At 41.5% G+C, this 17,469-nt stretch overlaps 1 protein-coding gene across 4 annotated transcripts in view; it reads left to right on the forward strand.

Annotated features, from left to right (window-relative positions):
• The window catches only part of RALGAPB (Ral GTPase activating protein non-catalytic subunit beta), a 64,609-nt gene that overhangs the window by 12,824 nt on the left and 34,316 nt on the right, over nucleotides 1-17,469 (forward strand). For all 4 annotated transcript variants that reach the window (XM_082326024.1, XM_082326025.1, XM_082326027.1 and 1 more), the window contains exons 5-11: nucleotides 69-255; nucleotides 3,438-3,569; nucleotides 4,726-4,904; nucleotides 8,191-8,339; nucleotides 8,450-8,666; nucleotides 15,584-15,785; nucleotides 17,221-17,388. In XM_082326024.1, the coding sequence (XP_082182150.1) occupies nucleotides 69-255; nucleotides 3,438-3,569; nucleotides 4,726-4,904; nucleotides 8,191-8,339; nucleotides 8,450-8,666; nucleotides 15,584-15,785; nucleotides 17,221-17,388 (1,234 nt within the window). The remainder of the gene's footprint in view (nucleotides 1-68; nucleotides 256-3,437; nucleotides 3,570-4,725; nucleotides 4,905-8,190; nucleotides 8,340-8,449; nucleotides 8,667-15,583; nucleotides 15,786-17,220; nucleotides 17,389-17,469) is intronic.

The raw sequence follows: 17,469 nt of genomic DNA on the forward strand, positions 1-17,469 counted from the left end.
CTTGGGAAGATATTTGAAGTTATTTAGATTGAATACTCACTAAAGGCATGCTTTGTTTCTGTTATAAGGTGGCATTGCTGAGAATCTGGCTGAAAAATTAATCGGCGTGCTGTTTGAGGTGTGGTTACTAGCTTGTACACGGTGCTTTCCGACACCGCCTTACTGGAAAACTGCCAAAGAGATGGTGGCCAACTGGCGACATCACCCTGCAGTAGTTGAGCAGTGGAGCAAGGTCATCTGTGCCCTTACTTCCAGGTAGGAGAAATCCCATGGAAATAAACAGATGTGTATGGGGATGATCATGGTTATACATGTTTTTGTCTGGAGTTGCTTATTTGTGGAATGCAAAACAAAGTGAAGGATCTTGCTAGTATCCTTGGCTTTTATTGTTTGTGTGTGTGTGTGTGTGTGTGTGTCTTCATTCTGCAAGTGAAGATCCGAATTGGATCGTCTCTGTTATTGTGTAAGCTCAGCATCTCTCTGGTACTTAGCACTTTACAGTGTGTGCAAATTGGTCTCCATCACCATGAATCTTCATCATCATGTCCCGTGAAGAATGAGTCATGAATATTAGTGTAGCATTATAGTCTATGTTTAACGGCAGCCACCACCAAAATTATTAGGTGCTTGTTCCTACTGCATGTTGCTGCGTTTGAGGTGACTCTGGGACTCCACCTCTCCCACCCTGCTGATCTGAAGCTGTGCTGTAACTGCCCGGCGCTTGTGCGCTGGCAGCGGGGATGCGATGGGCCAGCGGCAGGCTGCGGGCTCTCCTCTGAGCAGTGGCACTCTCCTCCAGGGAGTATCAGAGGAGAGCTGTACCAAGCCTCGCTGAGTATGGGGACAGTGAGGATCCGTGGGCTGTGGGAGAGGTTAGGCTGTAGTAGAAGGCCCTGAACAGTGAGGGGAGTCTCGGTACCCTTAATATTGTGGTCTTTGTGGTATGAAGCCTTCGCGGGACAAATCTCAGCCTCTTGGAGGAAAGAACTAGATTAACTGGTGAGGAGCAGGGGTCTGGGTCTCCTCCTCCCAGCTCTCCTGAGACATCAATAACCATTTCTATGAAAGTTCAAAGATGCGTTAAAATTGCTGCACTGTGAAAAATCCAATAGTATGCTTTTGTGCAAGGGTTTATTTTAACTCTGAAAAATTTTGCTTTTGAATTACCTGTCAGAATTCCAAGTGTTGATAGATTCCCCTCCCGCCCCCCAGGTTATGCAGCTACTTCTTAAACCTGTGGGAAATAAAGCTGCAATACAAGTTCTGTGTATTTCCCACGCTATTTCTTTAGCTATTTTTAGCTCATTAGATGTAGCGTTGCATAACAGAAAATATTTTATGATTCACTGATCTGAAAAGAACAGCTCTGTCTCAAAACATGCGTTGGTGTTCTGCTCCGTGCACTATGCCCACACTTTATCTTCTACTGTTGACTAACAGTCTTAGTTCTGTTGATGCATAGTAATCCACAGCTTTTCTGTAATGTTTCGGTCTGCTGTTCAGTAATGTTGGTTTATGCCTAATACGTAGAAAGCTGAACTCCTCTGAGGCTAACTTTAAGTTCAGTGGTATTTTAAACTGCACTTTTAATACTTTAATGAAGCTCCAGCTTCAAACAGTTAAAGTGGTGTTTTAGTAAACAATTTTCTGAATTGGGTTATTAGCAATAAGCTGAGAGTAAATGTCTCAAAACCATATGGAAAATTATATTTGGAAGTCTGTACACATATGCAGTGTTAATCTGTATCCATGGCTATAACTTCATAGCAGGATGATACTAGGGTCTTACTTGTGTTGCCATACCAATAGAAACTTCTTTTGCCCATCTCGGGTGCTTTAAGTCTATTTTAACTGTCCTGGATGTGTGGATTGCAATTTATTTCTGTTTTCAGTCATTCTTGAAAATGTCCCAAGTTTCGGTTAAGATTCGGCCCTGTTCCTTGAAAAACTGCTCTCTTGTAGCTCCTAAGGGGAGAATTGTGAAGTAGTGCAGTCTACTGCAGAACAGAGATATGGGGCATGACCTTGCGTGGGGTGTGCCCAGGCACTTCTGGCTTTGTCAGAGCTAGGTAATTCCTCAGCAAAAACCTACCGTGGAGCGGTGCCTCTGGGGCACGAGATGTAAATGGGTGCTGGGGCATCAGCGTGGCATCCTGGAAAGCAGTTACTGCCTGGTGCAGGTGTGTGTATTTCTGGTTTGGACTTGAAGAAGGCCTCGTGTCCTAAATATCACTTGCTTTGCTATCCAAGCTAGTTACTATGATAGCCTGTGATTCCAAACACACTTTGTGTGTATTTTGCATTAGTTGTGCCCAGTGCAGGGGGAAGTGGAAGATGGTAATTCAGCCTATTTAAGTCTTGGTTTAGGAGTCAGCTGTAGACTTCTGCTCTCTTCCTGTTTCTGCTAGTTGTAATTACCTTATCTCTGTAAAACTATGTCTGTATGAGTGGGCAATGATGAATGGGACATTTCTTGTCCATTACAAGCAACTCTTGGCTTAGAAATAAGGGTGTGTAACTGAAGCAAGAAATGGTGCTAAAAGTGGGTTTAGCTTAGGGAAAGATAAAAAACTGATTTCTGGGAATGCTAGGATATTGAGAAGGTGCAACTTGGATCTCTGGCATCTTTTTAGAGAACACCAAAATTATGTTCATCAGGGAAATTGATCTATAAGCTTGCAAAGCTGGGGATCAAGCAGGGGTCGAATCAGACAGCAATGGCTCAGTGAAGCTTATTGGTGACTCGTCAGGTAGTTATAGCACATCTAGAGAAAGATCTCCATTTATCTAAGCCATTATCCTCATGGTATTGCATTGCTGTGAAGCCCTCTGTGGGTTTGCTCTTTGCTGTTCTGCAGCTCCCAGCTTCTGCAAAATGTAGTGCATCTTTTTTGAAGAGCTTGCTACTCTGTGGATTGCAAATTCTGTGCTGCTTCTAGGATGGCATCGAGTGTTGCCCAGTGTGCTGGTGTAAATTGTAAGTCATCAGTAACTTGGAGTTTAGACCTGTAAACTGATGTGACTTCCTGGTGTTATTGGACGCTTTAGCTAAAGAGCCTTGAGGATAAGGGCTTAAATTCCTTCTTTCCACACCCCTCCCGCCCCCCTTCTTGTGTAACATCTCGTCAGTTATGTATGTGCCTCTGTAAACTGGTAACCCCCCTGGCTGAACGGGTGGGAGAGCTGCCGTGGGGTGTTAGGCCTTAACAGCTCTTTGATTTGGTTGGACCTTTGGGCAGGCTGTGACGCATGTGCCCTTCAAAGCTTTAAGAGGGCTAAATGATTGTATAAAATAGGGATCCCTCGGAAAACTTGGGATGTTGTGTTGTTGCTTGTGGGCTCACCTGTGGACTGCGGATACCTTTGAGGCTCAAATGCACTGTTAAATTTTGGGGGAGTATTAACTGAATGACAGATCTGTCTGACTTGCTTTCTAGGTTGCTGCGTTTTACATATGGACCTTCATTTCCTCCATTTAAAATTCCCGATGAAGATGCTGGTCTGATTCCTCCTGAAATGGATAATGAGTGCGTTGCACAAACTTGGTTTCGCTTTTTACATATGCTGAGGTATTGCAATTACAGCCATCCGTTGTTCATATTCTTGCATCATTTCTATAAATTTGCCTAACAAATGAAAAATTTCTCTGGAGATTACTAAGATTAAGTGCCTAAATAGAATAAAGTGTGAGACTTGTACTGGGGCCCTGCAGCAGTCCAGGGCAAGGTTTTGAGTAGGTTGTTCAACTTTGAACTCTCTGACTCTTTCAGAATGTAAACTGCTTCATTTAATTAAAAAGTTTTTAGTTATTTGGCATTTTGGAGGATCTGAAAAACAAGACTTCAATACAATTTTGTTTCTCTGAGATAGCAAACAGGAAAAGCAGAACAATAGCTCTGAGAGATGTATACTGGTTCCATTTATTCTCCGGGGTGTTAAATTTAACCTACAAAAGATTATTTTTAAAATGGGTGTATCTATAGCTTTCTTCATAGAAACAAATACAGTTAATTTTAACATCCATGTTACTCTTCCTCAAATACACAACAGAACCAAGTGGCATGCTTGGTTTTAAAGATTCTTGGGAATGGCATGGTATTAATGTTCTCAACGGCCGGAATAATAACCTTTTTATATAAATGTTATGTACTAATTAAAGCTGGATAAACATTGGACTGTTGAAAATCTATTCCTTAACAGCTTTTTTCTTTTCAGTTAGTTCTTTTTCTTCATTCATGGTAGTAATGTCCCAAGTACTCTACTCTTCAAATCTGGAATTGCTATTACAGGATTTATATCAGTCAGGAAAAATTGCTCAAACTTTTACAACCCACTCTCTTTCTTGTCACTGCTTGCTGGCAATATTTAATTCATTGCTTACCTTTTGAGAATAATTCTAACAATGTAAGGACCTCTTAAACTGAGTTCAAAAGACCTCATAAGTAATTAATCTTACTGCAACGATGGGATTATTCTATCAAGTGTCTGCTCTGGTTCATTGGATCTTAATAAAATTATTCAGTGTATTTGGGTAACGTTTGAAATGAAGACAACCAGGAAGTTGATTTCCTGTGATGGAGTAACAGCTAAAAATATATTGATATTGGATGCTGTTTTGTGTTGTTGTTATTTAAATGCCTTAAACTATTGCATCTTTAACTATTTTTAAATCCTGACAGCTGTTCTTGAATTGACTAAAATATATTTTGCTCTCTTTGTGTGCAGTAATCCTGTGGATTTGAGTAACCCAGCCATTATTAGCTCTACCCCCAAATTTCAGGAGCAGTTTCTGAATGTGAGTGGGATGACTCAAGAACTGAATCAGTACCCCTGCCTTAAACATCTGCCTCAAATATTCTTTCGTGCCATGCGTGGGATCAGCTGCTTAGTGGATGCATTCCTAGGTAATGCTTTTGTCTTACCTGTGGATAGCTAGGAATAGTAACTTAATCATTATTTTATTCTCTTTAAATCTGTGTTATCCATAAATACAGCCATAACAAGTTATCATCTGCAAGTATATCCTGGAATTTATAGGGAAGGGACCTCAGGTCACTTTCTAATGACTACCTGTATACACAATGATAATATTTGAATGCATGAAGTTGTAGATGGCCTTAGTTTCAAATGCAAAACAAATAAATAATCTGAAGTCTAAAATAAAACCAGCCATCTCTTCCCCAAACAAGGCTTCTTTCTCTTTTTGTCTAATCAACACTGCAAGTGTTATGCTTTTAGCATGTTGTGAGCACTGACCACTTTGTTATAAACTTTGTGGCAACAGCTGTGTGCAGTGCCTGTTTTTGAGGTACTGAATGTTGACTGTCATCTTCAGATCTTTATACCATAAGTGCAAATTTCACTTACTTTGTGATTAGTGGGTGACGAGGACTCCTGAGAGGAAAAGCTGTGTTTCTTTGTGTCTACTGGTAACTGAGTAGCTCAAATTTGACTGAAAGGTAAAGTAGATGTAAGCACTGGCTGGTAAGTTTTAAGTAACACTATATAGCACCTACAATCTAAGGCATTATTCTTAGTATGCTTCAGGTTTATTAAAAATTCTTCAGAGATAATGTGCTAATGTGAACTCTGAAGAGCTGCCTCTCTCCTACTGCTTTTTTTGCTTAAATGTATGCAAACAATGTTGTCATCTACCAGAATTGTGAGCTGATGTGAGACTGCAGAAGGCTTGAGCAGATAAGTAAACTGTGAGAAAAAAAATTGGCTGTGGAATTAGACTGTCAGCTTTTACCTGTTGTTTGTCTTCTGGAAAAACCTCAATAGTTTAGTCCTTTTAAGCAAAGCACCTCAAGAACCTCCTGTCTTACTGAATTATAAGTTTCTTTTTACTAGAAATACATTCTATGTTTCTGTAGAAAATATTCCAAGGAAATGGTTTATTGGTACTGTATTCCCCACTGCAAACAAGTTTTTGTCACTATAGACTTCACTTTTGTAGAAATAGCTTTGTTTAAAAAGTTGTGATGTAAATGAGCAAATGGTCACTTTTCTTAAGCTATGATATTGATTCTTGAAACCCGTTGTGTCCACTGTGTTCTTCCAGACGTCCTGCCACCAATTTTAAGGAGTTTTAATGATTGCTTTTTACTAATACCAGATGTGAGATTTAAAATATTCAGTAGTTTGACAAATAATATTGTAATTTGTTAAAGGAGAATTGTATATAGGCAATATATGGCCTAACCTTATGCAAACAACCTCTTTGTTACTCTGTTAAATTCTGTCTTCCTACCTATGATAATAGGATTTGGCAGTCTGCATTGAAACAATAATTTAAAAAAAAAAAAAAGTCCAACTGAGCAAGGTGTTCCTCTGAAGTGTCTTTTCCTGGCTGTGTAAGCCAAATTAAAAATTTTTTGAAAAAGCCGTTAAATATAGTATGTATTGGGCAGGGGGAAAAAAACCCTATATCCAAGGTTTTTGTGAAAGTGTGGTTAGTAATTACTTTTCGGTGAATAAAACAGTTTGTAATGTAAGACTCATGAGGGGGGCATCTTGCGGTGGAGGCAGGGGAAGAAGCTGAGCAGCTGTTAGCTCTGCACAGCGCATGCACCTCAGCTGGGATAGCTGTTGTAGTGAATTCCTCTTGGACCTTAAAAATAGTCTGGGGTTCTTATCTGAGACTTTTAACCCACTAATGGTGTGCTAGTCCTTCTTGTGTTCTGCATCTGGCTGCCTGAGACTGCATTCCCACCGAGGCGACAGCGATCCCATGTGCAGCTCCTTGTCTGGATGCAGCAGTGGGGTGTGTGACGGTGTCTGGGGTTGAGGTCTTCCACCCTGGCCAGCTGTGGAGTGCTTCTGAGCGTCCCTGGCAGCCCAGGCTCTCCTGTCAGCATGCCAGGAGCTTTGCTGCCTACATGAGCTTTTGGTAGGATGTTGAATTGGAGACTTCAGACTTCTGGAGATCTCATGTAGCAAGATGAAACTCCTAGGGTGATGATAGCCCACCTGGGGTTCAAAGACAAAGACTGCAGACTATGAGGCATTCGGGCACAGCAGAGCTCTTGGTGAAATTAAATTCAAGCTGGAGGTATGAATGTGAGAGTGTGCTTAGGCAGACTTTAGAGCTGCAACGTGGACCCCTTCAGCTAAGGCTAATGGGAGATCTCATTGCCTTCTACCCCAAGTGCTAAAGCACATGTTTTTTTATCTCTCCCTCCCTGATATGTACTTAAATGATGTGTGCATTTGGCAAAATACTGTGTCCTCTTTTCCAAAAAAGTGTACCAAAACAATACATTTCATAGTGCATACTCTGCCCTCTGCATGGGGTGTAGCACTAATGGTTTAGCAGGAGTTAGTTGTTCTGTAATGTGTTATGAAAATTACATGTGTGCTTTAATTAACGTGGTCAAAAAAATCTGCGTCAGATCTTCAAGCACACTGCAATTCCACACTTAATTTTTCAAATGGGGTGTGAGGGCGGTGGTATTCATTAAAATGGGAAGAAGTGGTGTTTGTCACTTCAGGTGTTACAGGGGGGTAGCTGCTTCTGATTCTGACTGGGAAGAGTAGCTTTGTACACCCAAGTATTTCCCTGAAGCTGGGTAAAGACTGATGTAATGTCCTGCTGCTGCCAGAAAAATTATAGCTTGCTCTGCTTTCTTACCCCATCTCTTGTGCTGCCTTAGTATTTGACTGTTCAGCACGCTGATTCAGCTGACAGAACCAGCAGAAAACTGCATGGTGGATGGGTTTCGTCTTCATCTAGTGAGCTAAGTTGGCTTTGAAGGGTCAGACATCTTAGAGCCATCTCAGAATGGGGCGTGGGAGCTATGGTTGGGAAAGAAAGGCAAAGGGGAGAGGCATCTGAATTTTGGCAGGAGTCAGCAGTTAAATTGGCTTTGACAAATGAACCTTGCCCTTTCCCTCTGCCTACTCCTAGAATTGGTCCTCCCATGTGCCATTTTCCATGATCTTAAGGTGTGGGGTTCTTTGATGGTTTTTAATCGTTTGCTTATCTAATGCAAGCAGGATTTTCTGTTGCTTGTGCATTTATTTCTGCTAATAGTAAACGGGGAAAGATGTTTTTCTCACTACTGCTGTTTTGGGGGGCGGGGGGAAAGCTATTCTATTTACAGAAGGCCCAGATGCTTACTAACTGGGCTGCTGTGTATGAGCCTATGGAATTCTTGCTGAAAGCTTGCTTTATTTCTCGATCTACAGGCATTTCACGACCCCGGTCAGATAGCGCACCACCCACGCCAGTAAATAGGCTGAGCATGCCCCAGAACACTGCTACCAACACCACTCCACCCCATAACCGAAGGCATCGGGCAGTGACTGTGAATAAAGCAACGATGAAAACCAGCACTGTAAGATTTCATATTCTGTATTTAAGTAGCTAAGCCTTTTGACAGTTTCCTCAGTTGGAGGAAGTAATTTCCTTGCTTCTAGGAGCTGATCCGTTCTTCTGTTCATATAGGTAACTACTGCACACACTTCAAAAGTGCAGCACCAACCCTCCTCTACTTCTCCACTCTCTAGCCCCAACCAAACAAGTTCTGAGCCACGGCCACTACCAGCTCCTCGCAGGCCAAAGGTTAACAGCATCTTGAACCTCTTTGGATCGTGGTTATTTGATGCAGCATTTGTTCACTGTAAACTTCATAATGGAATAAACAGAGACAGCAGCATGACTGGTAAATATTGCTGAAAAAATATACATGCACTTTTTTCCTTCTTTTATTGACATTTCCTACCTGCAAGATTAACATGCATAATAAAAAAAAAAAAAAAAATCTGAAGTGCTGTATTGTGGTTAACCCCTCCCAGCTGAGCCAGCACCTGTTATTAGCCGAGCAGGTGGTTTGCAGGATTTAAAATTTAAAAAAAATCACTTTTTACTATTAAATACTCCCTTGCTCTAACAAGCATGGCAGTCCCAATTATGCTAGTGGGGAAAATTTTATTAAGTGAAGGAAATAATGTGATAAGAGTCCACTTCCTAATTTGAAAGCTGCTTGAGTATCTCTCTGAGTAATAGCAACCTTTTATGGTGACTCTTTAATGTTTGAAAAATTGTCAAACATCACTCCAGATACTGCACAAAGTGGTACTTCTCCTTGTTTTTGGAGAGTGTTATGAAAACAGAAGTCCTTAAAATAGCAAGTGAAGTTGCTGCCTTTCAGTGATGGTTGCTGCATGTTTCCATATATGGCTTGATACCTTGGTTGTCTTCAGTCCTTAACTGGTAGTTTTATTTTGTCTGCTATGCTTTGCTCAGCTTTAGAGGTTGGGTGCTTTGAGACATGATAGCAGAATTAGTGCTCTGCTCAGAGAGGCTTTTTAGCACTCTTCTTCCTTTTGGTGATTATATTCAGAAAACAATAAACTTTCTCACTCCTTGCATTTTTCCTGTTGTTCATGTATTATTTTGAATGTCTGTTAAACTCTTCCAAGAGATCTCTCTCTCAGGAGCTCTCTGGCCTAAGTAAGAAAAATAGGAGGAAGAGGTTTGTTGTAGCAAGTTGGGTTTATAGTGGGACTTGACAGCAGCAGATAAACAGGTCATCTTCCTTTGTTTGTTGTGTCACAAATCCCTCTGTGGAGGCGATGGGTTTAGGATTTGGGATCTGTTAAAGGTATTTTCGGGTATGCAGCACATGGTTTTTGAAAGTGTTCAGTCATGGATTTCTGTGGTAGGAGGTTCAAGTCCCTCTGTAAAAAGCCCACGACACATTGCTAGAGAAACAGCTGAGCTTAGGAAGGAGTAAGGCATAATTTGAGGTTGTGTTCAGTTGCATATGCAGCTCATTTATTTATGTATTTAATGCTTTTCAGATTGATTGGATCATTTTAATTTTGACATAACCTGTATCTTGAGCAACTTTAATGATGTGCTTAACCTAGAAAGCATGTCAGCTGAGATGCTGCTTATGCAACAGTGTCAGCTGTAAACAGAGGTGTTGTGATTCTCGCAGAAGTACACAGTTGTCCAAAATCAAAATGATTGACTTCCTTGAAGGGGTGCCAGGGCCTTCTGTTCATATATGCAACGTCTTAAGTCACCTAACAGCAGTCAGAAAACTGTCATATTGCTAGCCTTACAGAGGGACTGACTACCTTCCTGAAAACTAGAAACAGCTATTTGGAAATCGCTTGATTCTGTTCCCCCTTCATGCTCTTCAGAGCTGTCTGCAGTGAGACCAGTCTTTGCATGTCATGTGTTCTGCTGTTTATTAGCAGCAGTGGATCTGAGAGAATTACACTGGTGGAGACCCAGAAAACCGACTGTGTTATGTCCTGCTTTTCTAGCGATTTGGAAGACAGAATTAACTTAGAGAATTTAGTCGAGTTTTTGCTGCCCTTCCAGGATGTCATGAGTGTTGTTACCTCTGTGTAAAGTACCGGTCACAGCAATGCCATGGCAGGCTGTTGGATGAGAGTGAACTGAAGATGGACCCATACTGCTGAAGCTTTGGAGAGAGGCACCAAAGTTGGATTGCCTGATTTATCCTTCTGCTCAGCCTCTGCTTTAGATAGGAAAATGTAGCCAAACTTGTAAAGGGCTAGGCTCCTGCAGTTTCTGTTGACTTGAAGCATCAGTGTCTTTTGAATCAGATTTAAGTCCAAATTGAAAAGCTTCTGTTCTGGGAGTCTAATCTGTGAAGCCTGATGCCTCCAGGTGAAGTCTTTTCCTCCTCGAGCAGTGTAAGGCAGAAGGTGCTGTTCTGGACTGATGAGGTGGGCCAGGAAGGTTGTGTACTGTGGTCCCCCTCCATCACACGAGTGGGGCCCACCAGTAATAATCAGATCTGCATGTTGTGCCCATCCACCTGACTCTGCTCTTGCTGCCCAATGTGGCTTGAAGAAAGAGGGCAGCAGAGAAGGGGCAGTTAGCTGCCACAATCCCTACCCTTAGGAAAGAGGACAAAAATAAATCTGCTTGTTAGACGACTTCTTTTTGCCTGCAGGTTGGCTTTATACCTGCATATCATGGTCCATCTGCTATCCTCTGTAGCCTGGTAAAGTAATGACTTTGACACTAGCTTGAATATTCTTACCATGTTTGACACTGCTATTGATAATCTTTGCATTAGCTTCAGGAAGCACCATTATTTTTATGGATGCTTTAAATATTTTATGATTGGGAAGTGTCTGCACTTAAGATCAGCTTTGCTATGTAGTATTGTCTTCCACTGGCCCACACACACTATTTTTCTTTTAGCTCTGGGACTGCAGCTGTATAAGATCTCAACAGCTTTAAAACCTTCTAATGTTCCATTTGTTTCAATTCCATGCAGTTAAGAATTTCTTCTCTTGTAGCTCTCTGATATGATTTCTCTGTTTCATTGCTGGCTGGAGGACTGAGGACTGCTTTGAAAAAGCAAGAGGTGAAATATCTTGATACAGGTTGCTCCTTGGTCCTGCAGAGAGATCCCTGCCCTGGGACACCTTTCTGGAACGCTGCATTTTCTAGTGCATGTTTCTTATTCCTCTTCTGTCATGTGACACGTGCTCAATGAGAACCTGTATGGTGGGATTTCTAAAGAGGTATTCATGAGCTAAATGCAGGTGCCTAACAAGTAACCCTGTGGATGGGCTGCCGTCTCAAGTTCTAGTTCAGAATTTAGTTCAGTTCTTTTAAACGAACCCTGCTGATTCACACGGACTAGCACATTGTCCTTCTCCCGTCTTACAGCACAAGTCTTTTTGAGCTTCAGGAAGTAAAGAGCAGTTGATCAAGGCTGATGTGAATGAGTACCTATCTACCCTTGCTTTTCTAGTTGTCCTAGAGCCTCATATATCTTACTTTTGAGCTCTTTAACCTCCAGAAAGGAAGTCAAGAAAAATGACTGTGGTGGAAAAAATATGCAGCTTTTTGTAGGTTCTGAGCAGAAAAAATATCTGGATGGTAACCGAGCTTGCTCTACCTGACCCTGCTTTTGGCAGGGGGAGTGGGAAGTGGTGACTGTACCATCTCCAGAGGTCCCCCTCCAGCCTCAACTCTTCTCTGGTTCTGTGAATGTAACTGCTGCCCCACTGTTGTTCAGTTTTCTGTCATCTTCATTGGTAAACTTCTTGTACCAACGCTTGCATGGTTCAGGATAATTGTCTGTGTTTCATGTTTGTGGTTGCTGTGCTTTTGTCTGTCTCTTTGGGAAGAGAGAGAATTGTTCTCTCCCACAAGATTAGCTGGATGTCATCTGTATACGGCTGAGTACTGGTGGAGTTTATCACCTGGAAAGCAGCCTTCCTGCGTGCTCCTTGAGCCCCGTTCTTCCCGGTAGTGTTGTGCTGTTGTTTGGATTCTGAAGCAAAACAGCGATCTTGCCATTGTTGGCGTAATGCTTTTGTGCCTCGAGTGTTCTGTATCGGGTTTTAGTTTCTGCACAGACACCTTGATGGTGAAGCTTTATGGCTTTATAGCAGGAAGCTAATGAACATTACTCTGTATTGTGGTGAGAGAGGAAAAATTATCTGTTCAAAAATGCATAGTTGGTTTGAAAGGAGCTGGATCCTGCTGGTGTAGTCTTTAGAATTAGATGGCTGCATGGTATTTATTTAGCTGTCAGTGTGACATGAATAGCTCCCTATGATTGGTACTTGAGAACTCCTTAATAAGAAATTTGCTATGAAGCCTTTATGAAGTGAACCCTGGATGTGACAGCTCTGAGGTGTGTGTACATGTGCCAAGTGTAGTTTCACTGGCAGGATGTGTTTCAGTTTGATAAGCTTGGCCGTACAGTGCATGCTGCTGCTAGCTGCTGTCTTCAGCAACTTGTGAGAATTGGGAGAAACTCCTGAATACCTTGTGCCAGCATTTCAGCAACTGAATCTTCCAATCTGATGGGCTCATTCTTAATCCTTGTAGCTAAAGAAATCAGTCACAAGCCTGCCAGCTGTGTGTTTTATAGCAGCTAAAGGAGTCTTAGGGGGTTGCTGGTATCATCCAGGTGCTGTTGGCAGTTTTACCCTCATCTCTTCTGGCCCTACTGTCATTAATATTAATGTCCCAAAGAATGTTCCTGGGGGCCTAGGAGCGAACTCTAAGAAGCCCTGATCAGGGACATCTTGAGTGTTGCCGAGAGGCTCGGTCACAGTCTTGGTTTGACCCTGCACGTTCAAAGCAGCAGCTCTGACCCTGCACGTTCAAAGCAGCAGCTCTTGCGAGGTGGCAGCGTTCTCTCCTGCTACCTGGCTACTGGAGTCTTTCCTCTCTTCTTTCTCTGGAGATTGCTTTTAAGATGTTGATATTTCTGGTGGTGTTCTGCCTTTTATTTCTGCTTTGAAGATTGTTGATGGAGCTGGTGGTCAGGGGAGGCATGCCCAGGTATACTTGCTGCTGTTAAGGGCTGTTAGCAACTTGGGTTAGGGCAGATGGAGCCGTAATACGGTCAGGAGCTCGTGGTTTGGAAGGAGTATTGCTGTGAGGAGGCTCTGCAGGTAAGTCCCCTTCCCCCTACAAGACACACCCCAAGGCACAGAAGCCTTAGGACAGCCTGGTGTATGCGCCATGTACGGTGCAACGTAGGGAAATGTACTTGAGCTGGGAAGGGTTAATACATTCATTTAAAGACCTGATGTGCATTGATATGAACGGCTCTAAATATTATTAGTATCTTGTAACTTTTTGTTCATTGTTTTGCATGGTACTTTCAAAACCATAATTTTGGACCTGAATGCCAATTTCCTATGTGTTTAACGAGCTTGCTATATCATAAAGCTTTTAATCTATTTTTTAAAAAAGCTAAAAGCTTCTTAACTTATATTACGATTTCACCATCTTAAAAGTATTTTATAACTACTGCTGTCCTTTGATTTGTTTCCATTTTATTTCTATTATCTTGCAGCATCTTTTATCCAAATTCTTCTTTCTTATAAATCTTGTAAGTAGGAACCAGTAGCTTTTCCTTAATTGCGGTCATGCTTTTCTTTTTCCATAATCCCATCTTTTATTTGTAAATTCATTCTCATTGTCTCTTGTAGCTTTTGCACTTTTATTTGAAAAAGACAAGTGATTTTTTTTGTGTGTGTTTTTGAATGGGGAGGATTGTTGGCAAAAGCAAATTAATATGCCTGAATCAGTCCCATCTTTTCTGTACTTTAGTCTGTGATCATGCCATGAGTTTCAGGACTTTGCACTAACCATTTTTTTTTACTTAAAGCTTATTTTACAGACCTAGTGTTTGATTTGTATGCATTGTGCATGTAGTGTTTTTTTCCAACTACAATATATTGCTGGATAGCTTATTTAGGACAAAAAATGGCTCATGGGAAGATGCATAAAGATTTGTACTTATTTGCTACTTATGTCATGAAAATTTGTAAGGTAACAGTAGGTTAAACCACGAATTAAAGACAAAGAGTTAAGAGTAGACACTTGTCATTAGGATGTTGCCTTAAAAAAAAAGAAAAAGACAAAAAAACACCCTATCTGTAAATTAACAAGTACTCCAACTGTTGAAGTGTTAATGAGCCTTTGTTTGCAAGACTGATTGTGAACCTGATGTTCCCCAGTGTCCCAGGCTTGAGATAGAGGAGGTTCTCTGGTACTGGTGGAACTACACTGGTGTGATTCTGTTAGGAGCACACGTTATCTGTTGTTTGGTTTTAGAGCTTATAAAAGTTTTGAAAATCAATACAGTCTTAGCTAAAAATAATAAGGAACGTGCTTTTTCTGCTGTTAGTAATCCAGGAGTGAAGTTGTCCGGGGGGGGGGGGGGGGGGGAATCACATTGAGAGCAATATGCCTTTTTTGGTTGCCATCCTGGAAGAAAGGATGCAGCCAGCAAAGCAAGTATCCTCCTGCATTGTATGCACGTGATACTGATGTCTGAAAGGGAGACCAGAAAACCCTCTAGAAAGACATGAACTCAACCTTCCTGCAGGGAGGGAGCACAAAGCTGGGCAGAGCCACGTCCCGGTAGGTACCGGCGTGCTCCCAAGAGGCTTTTGTGGAGCGTATTGTGGAGCAGGGAGTAGGAGAGGGCCGGCCTCCCTGGTAGCTGCTGTCTGGAGGCTGCCTAACCTCAAATTTATTTGGCAATTTCAGTAGTCACGTGAGGAGAGAGGGACCAAATCGGGAGAGTGGGTTTCAGCAAATTTCTCTTTCTGATATGGGTCCTTAGAATTTTTTGGTTATTTTTTAATAAGTATGTTTATACAACAAAATTGGATCAAAGCAGCTTGGTGTTCACAGCAGCATAAGAGCACTTGCTTGGAACTCACAGTAATGGCACCGTCTAAATGTTTTTTGGTATTTTAAGGCAGCAAGGCAAGGTCGTACTTCATTTTTCTGGAGGTGAGAACTAGGTGAGGGAAGATCCTTGTCCTCCAGAGAGGGTAGGAAGCTAATATTGGATATAAGCATACTCTTCCCGGCAGAAAGTCGGGACAGACTCTAGAATATGAAGGTCAGTTGTTGTCATCCCTATAAAGAAAAAAAGTTAGTTATACCCACAAGTACTTCCTAAACAGAGGCACTGACTCAAATGTAGTGAACTAACAGCTTCATGATAACTACTAAATTTAACTTGATCTTTGTGTCCAGGATCCCATGAGCCTGTTATATATGTTAACAAAAGCAGTGAAACACTGTTTTTTCTCTTCCCAGCTATAGCAACTCAAGCTAGTGTGGAGTTCCGCCGGAAAGGATCGCAAATGTCCACAGACACAATGGCTTCCAACCCCATGTTCGATGCGAGTGAATTCCCAGACAACTACGAAGCGGGAAGGGCGGAGGCGTGCGGGACACTGTGTAGGATATTTTGTAGCAAGAAGACTGGGGAGGAAATATTGCCAGCTTACCTATCCCGGTACTAACCTATCTTCCAGTTGCTTTATTGGTGTAACTTTATGGCACAAACTAATTTGCAGTGAATACCATTCAGTTACTGTCTGAATCCTCTGTTGCCAATCTAAAAAACCTGGTTACCCCTCAGATGCTGTAGGGGGGGATCCCTGGCTAAACTGAATAGTGATTTCCTTCCGTCTTCTCATGATGCTGGTTTTCACTGGGTTTTCTTCAAGCTCCAGTTGAAGGGAAGTCCCTTAAAGTGCCTCCCAGCTGGAAGGAACTCTTTGATGCTTTCTTGCCTCTTGTATTCTGGCTTTATTTTTATTTTTTTGTCACTGAATATTGTTCAGGTGGAAAAAGTAAGTGTGCAGACATGAGACTTTGTACACTTTATTATACCGTGAAGGGTCGTACATTGTCAAACACCACAACACTGGGATGGAAGGTGTTTGTGGGTTGTTTTGTTTTGGTTTTTTTTTTCCTTTAAATATAGAAATGCACTAATATTCCATTATTTAAAACAGTTGTGTTCTGAACTACCTCTGTTTACAGTTCTGTTTCTAAGACAATAAGGCAATCTTGCTTTTCATAGTGTACCTTTATTCCAAACTTTTGTTAAAAAGTGAAATAGCAAAGGCTGGAGGCAGAGAATCAACTTTAAATCATGACTCTCCCAAACTCTTCAGGTACATTTGTCCCAGATAGCACCAAAACTTTCTGGAAGACTGAGCTATTTTATTTCTTGCATGTTGTAGTGTTTTGTGTATAGATAGTTCATCTTGCCCAGTCAGTGAGATTTGTCTGTGTTTGCAAGCCTTTTAAAAAAAAAAAAAAAAAAAAATATATATATATATATAAGGGGATATAAGTATTCTCTAACAAGAAACTGCGAAGAAACTAACTGCTTTAGGATGATGGCCAGCTATGTTCCTGCCCCCCCTGCTTTTTCATTTGAACTGTCTATGATGGATGTGTTTGGTCTCATTTTCCAAATTGCTGATCAGTGTGTCCTGTCCTGTTCCCCCCTGAAAGATTTTGCAGTGTATTTTTTGTGTTGGGGAGTTAAAATCAAGGTCTCGCTACCATCCTTAGGTGGGGAAGGGAGCAGTGGGAGAGCACATGATCCAAGCACTGTTAGTAAACATCTGGGCTGTATTTGCCCAGCTCCCAGTCCATGTGTTGCAACAAGTCAGAGGTTTCAATAAAACTGTGCTGCACTGGCTTTTCACATGAAATACATGTGATTTGTGAGGGTTTTTTTTTGTTAAGCTGGTTAGGTGCGTTTGCCTGTGCTAAAGTAACTTGGGGGGAGTGCTCATATAAATGTTTCCTAGCTCTGATTTTGAAACTTTGTTTTATATAGAAAAGATCAAGTAGTGGCTGCACGTTCTTGTTCATGTGGGATGCTGATGCTTTTTATGTGCAAATAATTTAATCTTATCTTTCTTTGTCAGATTTTACATGCTTTTAATTCAGGGTTTGCAGATAGCAGATTTCGTTTGCCACCCCGTTCTTGCCAGTGTTATTTTAAACTCCCCTCCTTTGTTCTGCTGTGACCTGAAAGGGATTGATGTCGTGGTTCCTTATTTCATTTCGGCGCTTGAAACTATTTTACCTGACAGGTAAATTGCTATTTCCATATAAATATCATCAGAAATGCGGGGAGGTATTTATCTTCTGGGGTTTCTGTCATTCCTGAGTAG

The sequence above is a fragment of the Platalea leucorodia genome (assembly GCF_965183815.1).
Source record: "Platalea leucorodia genome assembly, chromosome: 13".
NCBI lineage: Eukaryota > Metazoa > Chordata > Aves > Pelecaniformes > Threskiornithidae > Platalea > Platalea leucorodia.